The sequence below is a fragment of the Zootoca vivipara genome, chromosome 11 (genome assembly GCF_965207765.1).
Source record: "Zootoca vivipara chromosome 11, rZooViv2.hap1.1, whole genome shotgun sequence".
NCBI classification, from domain to species: Eukaryota; Metazoa; Chordata; class Lepidosauria; order Squamata; family Lacertidae; genus Zootoca; species Zootoca vivipara.
Window position 1 is genome coordinate 56,019,741 of NC_142594.1, and position 14,437 is coordinate 56,034,177.

The 14,437-nt window shown below is 46.5% G+C and overlaps 1 protein-coding gene and 1 pseudogene across 2 annotated transcripts in view; one reads left to right on the top strand and one right to left on the bottom strand.

Annotated features, from left to right (window-relative positions):
• Positions 1-14,437, bottom strand: part of CCDC13 (coiled-coil domain containing 13) — a 38,546-nt gene that overhangs the window by 12,415 nt on the left and 11,694 nt on the right. For both annotated transcript variants that reach the window (XM_088654487.1, XM_035129831.3), the window contains exons 8-12: positions 13,445-13,609; positions 11,081-11,257; positions 8,368-8,574; positions 6,507-6,631; positions 3,646-3,720 (exon numbers count right to left, since the gene is read on the bottom strand). In XM_088654487.1, coding sequence (XP_088510613.1) covers positions 3,646-3,720; positions 6,507-6,631; positions 8,368-8,574; positions 11,081-11,257; positions 13,445-13,609 — 749 coding nt within the window. The remainder of the gene's footprint in view (positions 1-3,645; positions 3,721-6,506; positions 6,632-8,367; positions 8,575-11,080; positions 11,258-13,444; positions 13,610-14,437) is intronic.
• LOC118092090 (cyclin-dependent kinase 9 pseudogene) lies at positions 507-1,939 on the top strand (annotated as a pseudogene).

Sequence of the window (14,437 nt, forward strand, 5' to 3'; positions counted from 1 at the left end):
GATCTGGCCCCTGGGCCTTAAGTTTGCCTACCCATGGTTTTTAGATCATGTAAAATATGCAGAGATGTATGGTATGCAAACTGAACCATGGAAGGAGAAGGGAAGTCATTGATATTTTAAGGATGTTTAAATGAATACTTTAAAATGTAAATTAGAAAATTATTAAAAAAATATTTAAAAGGTTGGTTTTTGAAAGCAGAAAAAAAGCTGACATTGCAAAACATGAGAAGAGCCTTGCTGGATCAGACAACGGGACGGTCAAATCCAGCACCCTCTCCAGCCAAGAGAGAGTCAACCTCAGAGCATGGCAAAATGCTGTGGAAAGAGCCACGTACTTTGGTGTACCAGTCTACCCCTGAATCACAGCCAGGCACACCATCCTCCAGCGGTGAAGAAGACCGAGAGCCACCATTGACGCCATTCAAGCCAGTCTGGAAACTGCTGCTGGTTTTTAAAAGGGGTTTTAGAGGGCGTTTGCAGGCTTTTAAGATGGTGTTCCCCACTATACGCAATTTCACATATACGCGGGAATGGAGTCCCCGCGCCCCGGAAGTGGCGTGAGCGGCGGCGGCGGGACGAGGGGAACTGCAAAGAGATGGAGAAGCCGGGCGGAAGTGCTCCCGGAAACGTGCCGCTGCGCCCTTCGGACGGAGGCCGGCGGCAGCCAAAAGAGATCAGGGGCTGCGGCGGCTCCGCCATGGCCAAGCAGTACGACGCGGTGGAGTGGCCCTACTGCGACGAGGTCTCCAAGTACGAGAAGCTGGCCAAGATTGGGCAAGGCACCTTCGGGGAGGTGTTCAAAGCAAAACACCGTCAGACAGGCAAGAAAGTTGCATTGAAGAAGGTGTTGATGGAGAATGAAAAAGAGGGGTTCCCCATCACAGCCCTGCGGGAGATCAAAATCCTCCAGCTACTCAAGCACGAAAACGTCGTGAATCTCATTGAGATCTGCAGGACCAAAGCCTCTCCGTACAACCGCTGCAAGGGCAGCATCTACCTGGTATTTGACTTCTGCGAGCATGACCTGGCTGGGCTCCTCAGCAATGCCCACGTCAAGTTTACACTTTCGGAGATCAAGAAAGTCATGCAGATGCTCCTGAACGGCCTGTACTACATCCACCGCAATAAGATCTTGCACCGGGACATGAAAGCAGCCAATGTGCTTATCACCCGCGACAGTGTTCTGAAGCTGGCCGACTTTGGCCTGGCTTGGGCCTTCAGCCTGGCAAAGAACAGCCAGCCCAATCGCTACACCAACAGGGTGGTGACTTTGTGGTATCGTCCTCCGGAGCTGCTTCTGGGGGAACGAGATTATGGACCGCCCATCGACCTCTGGGGTGCAGGGTGCATAATGGCAGAGATGTGGACCCGAAGCCCCATCATGCAGGGAAACACAGAACAGCAGCAGCTCACTCTCATCAGCCAGCTTTGTGGGTGCATCACCCCGGGGGTGTGGCCGAACATGGATAAGTACGAACTGTATGAGAAGCTGGACCTGCCGAAAGGGCAGAAGCGCAAGGTGAAGGAGCGGCTAAAGGCGTACGTCAAAGACCCATATGCTCTGGATCTCATAGACAAGCTGCTGGTCCTGGATCCTGCCCAGATAGCGATGATGCCCTGAATCATGACTTCTTCTGGTCCGACCCTATGCCCTCGGATCTCAAAAACATGCTCTCCACCCATAACCAATCCATGTTTGAGTACCTGGCTCCTCCCAGGAGGAGGGGTGGAGATATGCCACAGCAGCCTGCCAATCAGGGCAGGAATCCAGTGGCGACCAATCAGACAGAGTTCGACAGAGTGTTCTGATGGCTGTGGACCAAGAACAAGAATGGAGTACTGGTTTCCAGTGGAATAACGAAAATGATTTGTTTCAGCTGTTGTTTTTTACTGTTGCAAAACAAAACAAAACAAAAACTGGTGGGAAGAGAACAAAACAGCTGTGTGTCTGCGTTTTAGGAGCTGCGGGGCTAGATCAAACACTGGAAAGGTGTGTAGATTTCTGCCTAGCTGGGCTATCACAGACTGAACTGCGGCTTTTCTGTGCTTGTTGATTTCGAAAGTACTGAAACAATCTCGAACTTTTTTAAAAAATCCATTGGTTCTATGAATTTGCACTGATAGGAAAGTGTGTATCTGGTGTGCAGGAGCATGGAGCAGAATGGGTAGGGTCTTGTGTCCAAGAATGGCTGCTGACTGAATCATACCGTGGGGCCTGTCCACTTCTGCCAGCAATCTCCACATGTGTTGTGGTGGCGGGTTGGTTAGGGTGGCCAGGAAGCAAGCTGCAGATCTCCCAGGCTTTGGTAACAGAGGTAGCCTTCCCGTGGTGGCAGAGAAGAATGCGGACCCATCCTTGAACCACTGTAGGATGGCCATCTAACCAGTGTTTCTTAAATAGAGGTCCCCGGCTGTTGGACTACAAGTCCCATCATGCCTGGCCACTGGTCATCCTAGCTATGGATGATGGGAGTTGCAGTCTAACAGGTGGTGACCCAAGTTTGAGAAACTGAATTCTAATCTTTTTGCTGAACCACTACGTAGCTCTGCCATGGATTTTGTAGACTTCAAGCTTTATTATTATGATTATTATGATTATTAAAAAGTCACAACAGCAGGCAGTAAATGCTCACTTACTTGGGCCTAACAAGGCAAGAGGTCTGATGACTTTCCACCCTGGGAATGGGTGGGATACATACCTGTATTATACTTTTATCATGTTCTGGTCTTTTTCTAAATAGCTTAACTGTAATAAAAGGTATTTGCACACACACACACACACACACACACACACACACACACACACACACACACAGTGGTACCTCTACTTACGAATTTAATGCGTTCCGAATGCACATTTGTAAGTCGAAAAAAATTGTAAGTCGAATCCCATAGGAATGCATTGGGAGAAAAAATTCGTAAGTAGAAGCAACCCTCCAGGGTTTCAGGTAACTCTCCAGGGTTTCAGGTAAGGGATGTGAGCAGCCTTAGCTGCTGGGGTCTGAACCCGTGGCCTTTTGCCTGCAATGTTCCTCAATTAATTATGGTCTTGCAAGGACCTGAGTTGGTAGGGGAGGGAGAAGGGAAGCCCGATATACCAGTATACTGGAAGAAACAAAGATCACCAGCGTTGAAGCAATGATGCTTCAGCATCAACTTCCTTGGACTGGTCATGTTGTGCAGTTGCCTGATTATTGTCTTCCAAAGCAACTACTCTATTCCCAACTTAAAAATGGAAAGCGTAATGCTGGTGGTCAGCAAAAGAGGTTTAAGACTGTCTCAAGGCAAATCTAAAAAAATGTAGTATAAACACCAACAATTGGGAAACACTTGCCTGCGAGCACTCCAATGGGAGAACAGCCATTACCAAAGGTGTCATGGGCTTTGAAGACACTCAAACTCAGGACGCAAGGGAGAAATGTGCTAAGAGGAAGGCACACTTGGCAAATCCACACCGTGATCAACTCCCGCCCGGAAACCAATGTTCCCAGTGTGGAAGGACGTGTGGATCCAGAATTGGCCTCCACCATCACTTACGGACCCATTGTTAAAACCGTGTTTATGGAAGACCATCTTACTCTATGAGTAGTTGCCAAGGAAGAAGAAGATAAGAGTTTCAGTCAACTCCAAATAGCTGCCACGTACCTCCCAGGAGAGACAGTAGTTGGGAATGAGGTCGCCACAGAGTCCACGAGGGTGTGACCCATCTTAGACACCATCCTGGGGAAGGCAAAGAATTGCAAACATCTCAGCAACAGCCTGTGTGCTTAGCTTGCCCATCTTCCAACATCTGTGCACACTGTTACTATAAGTAATTAATTTACTTATACCCCGCCCATCTGGATGGGTTTCTCCAGCCACTCTGGGCAGCTTTCAACAAAAGATTAAAAATACATTACAACATCAGTCATTAAAAACTTCCCTAAATAGGGCTGCCTTCTAAAAGTCAGAGAGTTGCTTATTTCCTTGACATCTGATGGGAGGGCATTCCACAGGGCGGGCACCACCACCCTGTAACTTTGCTTCTCACAGCGAGGGAACCACCAGAAGGCCCTCGGGACTGAATCTCAGTGTCCAGGCAGAACGATGGGGGTGGAGACACTCCTTCAGGTATACTGGCCCGAGGCTATACACTGACTACACAACTTTTAGAAGATGTCTGAAGGCAGTCCTGTATAGGAAGGTTTTTAACGTTTGATGTTATATTATATTTTGGAAATGCTAGAAGCCGCCCAGAGTGGCTGGGGCAACCCAGTCAGATGGGCAGGGTACAAATGATAAAATAATTATTATTAAACCAAAGCTCTTCTGATGTGACAAATTGTGGCAGGGTACCTACAATTTTTTTAGGGACCCAGGTGGCGCTGTGGGCTAAACCACTGAGCCTAGGGCTTGCTGATCAGAAGGTCGGCGGTTCGAATCCCTGTGACAGGGTGAGCTCCCATTGCTTGATCCCAGTTCCTGCCAACCTAGCAGTTCGAAAGCACGTCAAAGTGCAAGTAGATAAATAGGAACCGCTACAGCGGGAAGGTAAACGGCGTTTCTATGTGCTGCTCTGGTTCGCCAGAAGCAGCTTTGTCATGCTGGCCACATGACCAGGAAGCTGTACGCCGGCTCCGTCGGGCAAGAATGCGAGATGAGCGCGTAACCCCAGAGTCGGTCACGACTGGACCTAATGGTCAGGGGTCCCTTTACCTTTACCTACAATTTAGTTCTCTCACTGAGGCAGAAAGCTTGCGTCTGGGATGTACCACTGCGGAGTACAGCTGGGGGTAGGTATCACAGCAAATGCTCCTCTAGTGCAAAAGGATTTCTTGCACGTGAAATATTGGAATGTCAAGGCGAGAAAATCTCTCTGATGTGTGCAATGAAATTTGTTGGTATTAAGGACCACCCGATCACGAAAGCCTCCAAGCAGCTGAAGTGGTATATTCCCTCACGCAGGATTATCTGTCTCAGTGAGAACTAGGCTAATGGACACAGCCGGGTAGAAATAAAATCTGAATTCTCCATAAATGAACCGGCTGGTGAGGCATTACACAACACACTACTGCCCTCCAGCAGAAACTAACTTTGGAACAATGCACACAGAAGGGTTTATTCATCACCTGTTTCCCTGGACCAGCAATCCCTTCTCAGACTCTGAATTATTTGCTTATGGGATTATTAAGCAAAGGTGAGAAGAAGTAAAGAAATAGAAGACTCCCTGATTGAACTGAAATGCCCTGCTAACTTCTTTGTCAGACTGGGATAAGTCCTAGCCGCATAGATATAAAAGTCTCTGGTTTGTAAGACTGGATGGAAAGGATTGTCTCAAACTACACAGGCGCCTGTGAATAATCTGAGGCAGTATACAAAGGGCTGAGAGATTCCCTGGAAATTCCTTGTCTGTTCAAAGGTTGCCGATTTCATTCCAGCTCCCTCTGGCAAGGAGAAACTGCACATGTCAAATGGCTGCCTGCCATTCCCCTGAAAAAAACACCTCTTTGGGGAAAAAGGTGTCAAGGTACTATCCTGATTGTATAAACTACCCTATATATGACCCACTGCTGGAGACGGGATGTCAGAGTTGGGCTGAGCTGAAGCCATTAAGAACTTCGCCTCCGGATCGAGGGCTTGATTGAAGATTTGAATAGTCAGTCAGATCTATCAGATTGGAATACAGTCATACCTCGGCTCCCGAACGCCGTGGGAGTCAAACGTTTCAGCTCCCAAATGTTCAAAAACTGGAAGTGATTCTTCGGGTTTCCGAACGTTCTTTTGGAAGCCGAAAATCCGATGGGGCTTCCGATTGGCTGCAGGAGCTTCCTGCGGCCAATCATAAGCCGCACTTTGGAAGTCAAACATTTCGGAAGTCAAACGGATTTCCGGAACAGATTCTGTTCGACTTCCGAGGTACAACTGTGTATGGGATTCAGAAGGAGCTTGCCATACTGGGCCAAACAGGCAGCCTTCCCTAATATGGTGCCCTCAAAATGTTTCGGGAGTACAATTCCCAGCACGCTGGCTGGGGCTGATGGGAGCTGTAGTCCAAAGCTTTTGGAAAACACCAGGTTGTGGGAATCTGGGCTTAAGTCCCTGCTCTCCTGATGACTGACTTCCCGGAAGAAATGCCAGGAAATCATCTTAATTGTGAAGATTTGCTTGATGAGTGTCAGCTGCATAGTAGGCTTGCAAAATAAGTGTGGCTGCCCCAGTAGTCCTTTTTGGGACCCCATGACCCCAAATGCCTAGCTTCTGAAGCAATTTCCACAAACTGTGACCAAACTGCCAAAGTCCTCCGAACACTTTATTCCAGGCATCCCCAAACTGCGGCCCTCCAGATGTTTTGGCCTACAACTCCCATGATCCCTACGTAACAGGACTAGCGGTCAGGGAAGATGGGAATTGTAGTCCAAAACATCTGGAGAGCCGAAGTTTGGGGATGCCTGCTTTATTCTGACAGGCAGCTGTATTCCTATAAACTGAGGATTTAAAAGTGTTTTGGTGGTGGTGGTTGTTTTTACCTCACAGAGCTATCACTTCCAACAAGGTCATCCCTCCGGGATCCTGACGAACTATTCCCTTCTTCCAAAGATTCGGCTGACAGTGTAGAGAGAGAGTCTGGACTGCTTTCCTCTTTTCGATGGTGCTGGTGTAAGACATCAACCAAGTCAGACTTTACTACACATTTTGAGCGCAACGAGGTCGATTCCCCGCTCCCCATCTCCTCTTTCCTTTCATCCCCTTGGGTGGTTTCAAATGTCCCATTTCTTTCATCCAGTTTCATAGACAACAGTCACATCCACAATACACATTGAAAGCATGTTATCACAGGCCCATTGGCGACCCAACCAGAATCTGTTTGTGGGAAGGATTTTTCCATCTCACTTCTGCCACCAAGTAATGGATTCTCTCTCTTGAGTGTCCTTAGACCTAAACCTCACAGGAATTCCTTTGGTGTGAGGAATGCTGTACGAAAAATGAGTAGGCTGAAAACCAAACCTGCCAGGCAGTACTAATATTATTTATTGCATTTATATCCCTCCATTTTTTTTCTGAAAGGGACTCCAAGTGGCGTACATGGTTCTCTCCCTCATTTAATCTTCACAGCAACCCTGTAAGGTAGGCTATGCTGAGAGGCAGTGACTGTCCCCCAAGGTCACCCAGTGAGCTTCATGGTCGAGTGGGGATTTGAACCCTGGCTTCCCAGTTCCTAGTCTGACATTCTCACCACCGCACCTGCCAGGGGAAACACAGGCTGCCTTTGGACACCCTTGGGATTCACAAAGACAAGAGCCAAACAGGCCACTCGCTGTTTTTTCTCGCAATTTACTCAGTAGCATAGAATCAAGCAGGCAGATTCAGAACCCACACCAGGATAAACACAATACTTTTATTCAAAAGAACCCAATACCAATAAAAGCCAGTTAAGAAAAGGCACATGGTGTAGAGATACTTTTGGTAATTGCAAAACAGAAAAAAACAAAGCTAGTTTGCCTCACCTTAATACTAACCGTTGAGAGTCACAGTCCTCACTGAATCTGCATTCACGCACACATAAGTGTTGCCATTCACCTTTGTCTATCTATGCCTGTTAACGCTATCAAAGAAAGCTAATAGGTTCGTGAGACAGGACTTGCCCTTGCAGAAGCCATGCTGGCTGCTTCAGCAAGGCTTGTTCTTCTAGAACTTGATCCGTTCCAGAAGTCCATTCTTAAACCAAAGCATTCTTAAACCAAGGTGTGCTTTTCCATAGCAGCGGGGGACTCAATTTACACTCAACAGGAAGCGGAACATGTTCTGCTTCCAAGGCAAAGTTGACAAACCAAAACACCTGCTTCCAGGTTTGCAGCGTTCTTAATCCAAGTTGTTCATAAACTAAGCTGTTCTTAAACCAAGGTACCACTGTATACAGTTGTACCTTGGTTTTTGAACAGCTTAGTTCTTGAACGTTTTGGCTCCCGAACGCCACAAACCTAGAAGTCGCTGTTCCGGTTTGCAAACTATTTTTGGAAGCCGAACGTCCGAGGGGGCTTCTGCGGCGTCCGGTTGGCCGCATGCACTTCCTGCAGCCAATCAGAAGTTGCGCTTTGTCTTCCAAACGTTTTGGAAGTCGAACGGACTTCCGTAACGGGTTCCGTTCAACTTCTAAGGTACGACTGTACTTGGTTACTGTATATTCAACAATACTTTCCACCAGTTTTCCCGGGACAGACATAAAACCAGCCAGCCTGTAAGGTCCACAAGCTGCTGAGCTCACTAAGCTGGAAACTCAGCCAAGCCTCCTGTGAAGATCGTGTTTTGCTAATAGTTAACTCCAGATTTGAACTGTGCGATTTCCTGGCCGGCTTGCTCTCTGATATTAAGTGATCCGATCTGGTTTACCTGCGAAGTGAACTGCTGGACCTCCTCCTCCAATTCTTTCACCCTGGCCTCTCTCTCGGCGACCATCTGCTTAAGCTGCTCGATGAGGCAGTTTTGCTTCTGGACCTCAACACTCAGCTGCTGCTCCAGGTTCTGGTGGGATTCCTTGGTCCTCTCATCCTGCTGGCTCAGGTTCTTCAAGATGGCTTGCATCTCCTTCTGCTGGCTCTGCGGAAGCGGAAAAGGCACGGGGTTTGCACACATGCACCATTAAACGCGGGTGAAGGTGGCGTTTGACCCCTAAAGGTACACCCATGTGCAAATTAATTGAAGCAATGTAGTTTATTGCACAAAGCTCACATATACATGTACAAAACTCACATATACGTACATGAGTAACGGATATGACCTCCGCAATTTTTAAGCAGCATTTGAACATGGGTTGGCATGGAGTCTACTAGTTTCGGACAGTCACTGTTGATTTTCGGATCCCTGTACCAAGCTTGAATTAGCGCCTGAATGAGCTTCTCCATAGTCGTACAGTCTACAGCATGGAGGCGACTTTTGCATATAGCCCACAAATTCTCAATGGGATTTACATCCGGGGAATTCCCTGGCCCATCAAAGTACCTGTATTTGCTGCTCTGTCATGAATTTCTTCACTGCTTTTAATGTGTGACAGGGGGTTAGGTCCTGCTGCAATATCCTGGTACTGTCAGGATACTTCTTTTCCAGCTCTGGAATAACTCTTTCGTAGAACCTGAATATATTGTGGCGAGCACATCCTTCCTTCTGTTGGCTGCAGGCTTCCGACACCACCAAGTGACTTTTCGTGTTTGTTTTGAGTACAGGATTACGAGTAAAATAGAAAGCATGCTTTGTTTCAATTAATTTGCACAAGGGTGTTCTTGCCGGAGGCCAGTACAGTTGACAGAGCAACACGAGGCTGACTTCTGTGATGTACCTGAAAGGCCAACATGTACCTCTGGCACAAATTATTAACTTTATTACGGGAAGGGCTATTATAGCGCAATGGAAGCACATCTACTCTACATGGAGAAAGTCCGACAGTTTCAGGTAAGGCTGGGAATGTCCCTCATCTGAAACCCTAGAATGCTGATGCTGGTCTGTGTGGACAATACTGAGCTAGATGGACGGCAGCGAGAATGCTACTAGCCCAGAGATGGAAGGAAGGAGAAGTACCGACAAAAGAAGAATGGCAGACGAAACTGATGGAATAAGCAGAGATGGCGAAGCTGATGGGGAAGATCAGAAACCAGGAAAATCAAGTATTTTTTAAAGACTGGAGTAAATTCTTAATTTATTTAAAAGACCACTGTAAATGGTTAAAATCATTGGCAGGGGTGTAACGACACTTGTGATGTGGAATTAACTATGGTAACTATGGATATATAACAGATGGATAATGGTAAAAGATGCAGAAAATTTAATTTTAAATATGGAACCCATGGAGGGAGGGAAGGAGGTCCGAAGGTTTAAAAAAAACCCTTTTACTTAAATGTTTGAAATGGTTAAAGTTAAAATGTATAAAACACTGTAAAACCAGTACAGTGGTACCTCGGTTTATGAACACAATTGGTTCCGGAAGTCTGTTCATAAACTGAAGCGTTCATAAACTGAAGCGAACTTTCCCATTGAAAGTAATGGAAAGTGGATTAATCCGTTCCAGATGGGTCCGCGGAGTACTTAAACTGAAGCGTTCATAAACTGAAGCATGGGTGTAATTGGTTCCGGAAGTCTGTTCATAAACTGAAGCGTTCATAAACTGAAGCAAACTTTCCCATTGAAAGTAATGGAAAATGAATTAATCCGTTCCAGATGGGTCCGCGGCGTTCATAAACCGAAAATTCATAAACCGAGGTGTTCATAAACCGAGGTTCCACTGTACTACACACACACACACACACACACACACACACACACTTTAAAAATACTGAGCTAGATGGAACAAGGGATGTATCTCGGTATAAAGCAAGCTAAGGTCATACGGTGGTACTGCTGGTTAAGAACTTAATTCATTCCGGAGGTCCGTTCTTAACCTGTTTTTAACCTGAAGCACCACTTTAGCTAATGGGGCCTCCCACTGCTGCCGGAGCACGATTTCTGTTCTCATCCTGAAGCAAAGTTCTTAACCTGAGGTACTATTTCTGGGTTAGTGGAGTTTGTAACCTGAAGCGTTTGTAACCTGAGATACCACTATATTTTGATTTGTATTCTTTAATATGTTAAACGAGCCAGAACGAAAATTGATTCGAAAACAGGCATACTCTTTGACTTTCAGCTCTCATCAATTAATGAGCAGAAGTGTTTAGTTGACGAGTCTACCAATTAACATGATTAAAGTGGCACTAGATAGGGCACAAACACACATGTACACACACCTGGCCTGCTTCTTTAGGATTATTATTATTATTATTTATTAAATTTGTTAGTCACTTTATCTTGCCCAGGGAAACCAAAGGTGACCTATAAGATATGTAGAGGCAATCCTAGAATGATAGAATTGGAAGGGAACACAAGGGCCTTATATTCTAACACCTTGCAATGCAGGAATCTTTTGCCCATTGCGGTGCTCGAACCCACGACCCTGAGATTAAGAGTCTCACGCTCTACCAACTGAGCTACGCAGATACTGGTAGCATTCTGGAAGTTGAAATAGCCTTGAGCAGTAGCTGTTGCCAAACCCCTCGGGTGTGGAACAGCCAGATCGTACCAGCAAAGCGTCAACGAGTTCGTCATCGTGCTTCCCTTTGTCCAGCAGGGTCGAGATCTGCTCCTTCAGGGTTTTCACTTCGTGAGACAAGACTTTGTTCCGAGCTTTGGAGCCGTCCAACTTCTTTTTCAGCTCTTCATAATCCTTCAGGAGGGTGTTATGTTCCCCTGTAAGTTTCTGCAATTAAGCAGATTTTAAAAAGTTCAGGCTTGAAACGGTAGGGAATTTATTAACCGTATTTTTCCTGTGTATAAGATGCCCCCATGTATAAGACGCCCCCCATTTTTTAAGCCCAAAATTAAGAAATAAATATTTTAAACACCAAACAGAACAACTTTGATATTTTATTAAATGTTCAAAACACCGGCATATTTAGTACTGTATATTTAAACATCAAACAGTGAGGCGAGCTGTGTCATGGCGGCTGCTCCTGTCAGCTCAGTGTAAATCCACCGTAGCTGCAGATCCAGCCCCCCCCCCTGTGTGTTGCACTTTGGTCTCAGTATTTATGGTAAATACGACTCTGGAGTTGCACACTCATCTCGCTTTACAGGCCAAGGGAGCTGACGTTTGTCCCCAGACAGTTTTTCCAGGTCATGTGGCCAGCATGACCGAGCCACTTCTGGCGAACCAGAGCAGGGCACGGAAACGCCGTTTACCTTCCCGCCGGAGCGGTACCTATTTATCTACTTGCACTTTGATGTGCCTTCAAACTGCTAGGTTGGCAGGAGCTGGGACCGAACAACGGGAGCTCACCGCGCCGCGGGGATTCGAACCACCGACCTTCCGATCGGCAAGCCCTAGGCTCAGTGGTTTAGACCAGTGGTCCTCAACCCCCGGGCCACGAACCGGTACCGCGGTCCTTGGATCAATTGGTACCGGGCCGCCCAAGGAACATTAAATACAATTAAATTAAAATTATTAAATCAAAACAATCTAAATAAAATATAAACAATCAACGTCCGTCCCCCCCTCAGTGGGCTGCAGTAAAATTATCAAACGTTGACTGGTCTGTGGCGATAAAAAGGTTAGCGAGCACTGGTTTAGACCACAGCGCCACCCGCGTCCCATCAGTATTAATAATAATAATAATTTTATTTATACCCCGCCCTTCCCAGTCAAGACCAGGCTCAGGGCGGCTAACAACAAGAATATCAAAGCAAGCATAAAAGAAACAATTCAATTAAAATGCAGATTAAATACAATGTTAAAATTCAATTTTTAAAATTAGGAATCTACAAGTGCAACCTCATTTAAATATCTGTAGGATAAAGCCTTAGGGGAGGGTAACACCGGGGTCAGACTGAGTCAGTCCAAAGGCCAAGCGGAACAGCGCCGTCTTGCAGACCCCACGAAAAGATGATAACTCCCGCTGGGCCCTAGTCTCCTGAGAGAGAGCGGTATGTACCATATTTACTCCACGAGCGCCGGCAGATTCGAACGCTGGGGACAATGTCCGGAGTGTGGGCTGCTGGGGGCGGGGGAGTACCAGACCAGGGTTTATCGTGAAGCCAATATTGAGGGGAGGCTGGGGGGGGGAGAATATGGATGGTGGCATGTATTTATTTATATATTCACAGTAATTGCAACATTCCGTGTACAAGGTGACCCCCAATTTTAAACTTAAAAAAAAATTGGAGGGAAATATAATCTTATACACAGAAAAATATGGTATGGATCATGTAGTCCACCTTTTTTTCCAAGGAGCTTGAGGTGGCACATACAGTGGACACTCGAGTTGCGAACGTGATCCGTGTGGGAGGCACGTTTGCAACCCGCAGCGTTCGCAACCTACGGCGGCGCATCTGCGTATGCGCGGGTTGTGATTCGGCGCTTCTGCGCATGCGCAAAGCATGATTTAGTGTATTTGCGCATGCGCGAACGCCCAAACCCAGAAGTAAGCTGTTCTGGGACTTCTGGGTTTGGCGCGGTGCGCAACCCGAAATCACGCAACCTGAAGCTCCCGTAACCCGAGGTATGACTGTATCATAGAATAATAAAATTGTAGAGTCAGAAGGGACCCCAAGGGTCATCTAGTCCAACCCCCTGCAATGCAGGAATCTCAACTAAAACATCCATGACAGATGACCATCCAACCTCTGCTTAAAAACCTCCAAGGAAGGAAAATCTACAACCTCAACATAACAACCTTGTGAGGTAGGTTAGGCTGAGAATGAGGGCCTGGCGAGGGACCACAGGCTATGATATAATCAGAGAGCAATGGGACCCTGTGTCCTTAAATCCAGCGGTGTCTGTCTCAAAAACAAACAAACAAACAAACCAAACAAAGCAATCAGGAAGCCCAGGCCTCAGATCCCAGATCCCCTGCCTCCTGCAAAAGGGTTTCTAGCCTTACTTCCTCACCTCTAGAGTTTCTTTCTTTTCTTTTTCCAAGCTACGAATCCTCTGCAGGTTCTTTTTTTGGGCAGATGTCTTCCTCGATTCCTTCAGGCTTACAGTCTCTTCCTCAGTGCTGCTCTCGGACAACCGGCTTCTGGTGTGGCCCAGCTGGCTCTCTAGTTCCCGGACCTAGAATCATAGAATCGTAGAGTTGGAAGAGACCACAAGGGCCATCCAGTCCAACCCCCTGCCGAGCAGGAAACACCATCAAAGCATTCTTTACATATGGCTGTCAAGCCTCTGCTTAAAGACCTCCAAAGAAGGAGAGTCCACCACACTCCTTGGTAGCAAATTCCACTGCCGAACAGCTCTTACTGTCAGGAAGTTCTTCCTAATGTTTAGGTGGAATCTTCTTTCTTGTAGTTTGAATCCATTGCTCCGTGTCCGCTTCTCTGGAGCAGCAGAAAACAACCTTTCTCCCTCCTCTATATGACATCCTTTTATATATTTGAACATGGCCATCATATCACCCCTTAACCTTCTCTTCTCCAGGCTAAACATACCCAGCTCCCTAAGCCGTTCCTCATAAGGCATCGTTTCCAGGCCTTTGACCTGAGGAGGAAGTGGGAAATGCGCACCCTTGCAAGTGTTGCTTAGCTGTGTAAAAACTGATCCACTTATTAATTCATTAAAAAAATATTTTAGATACCGCTGTTTCATTTTTTTAAAAAATCAAAATGGTTTGCAACAAAAACACAGTAAAAAGAGTATAAAGGCAGTTAAAAACAGGCATCAATTAACCATGGGTGTAGCCAGAATTTATGTTGGAGGGGGGCAGGACACCCACATGCCATCAGCCTCTGTCTGGCAGATTCCGAATGAAACGTCTCAACAACAGTTGTTTTAAATTACGTTCTGTTGACCACAAGTGTTCAGAAAAACCTGTCAAAATCTTTCTAAAATTTCTACTTTTAGCTAAGTATTTTTATTTATTTACTTGATTTGGAGGGGGCAGCT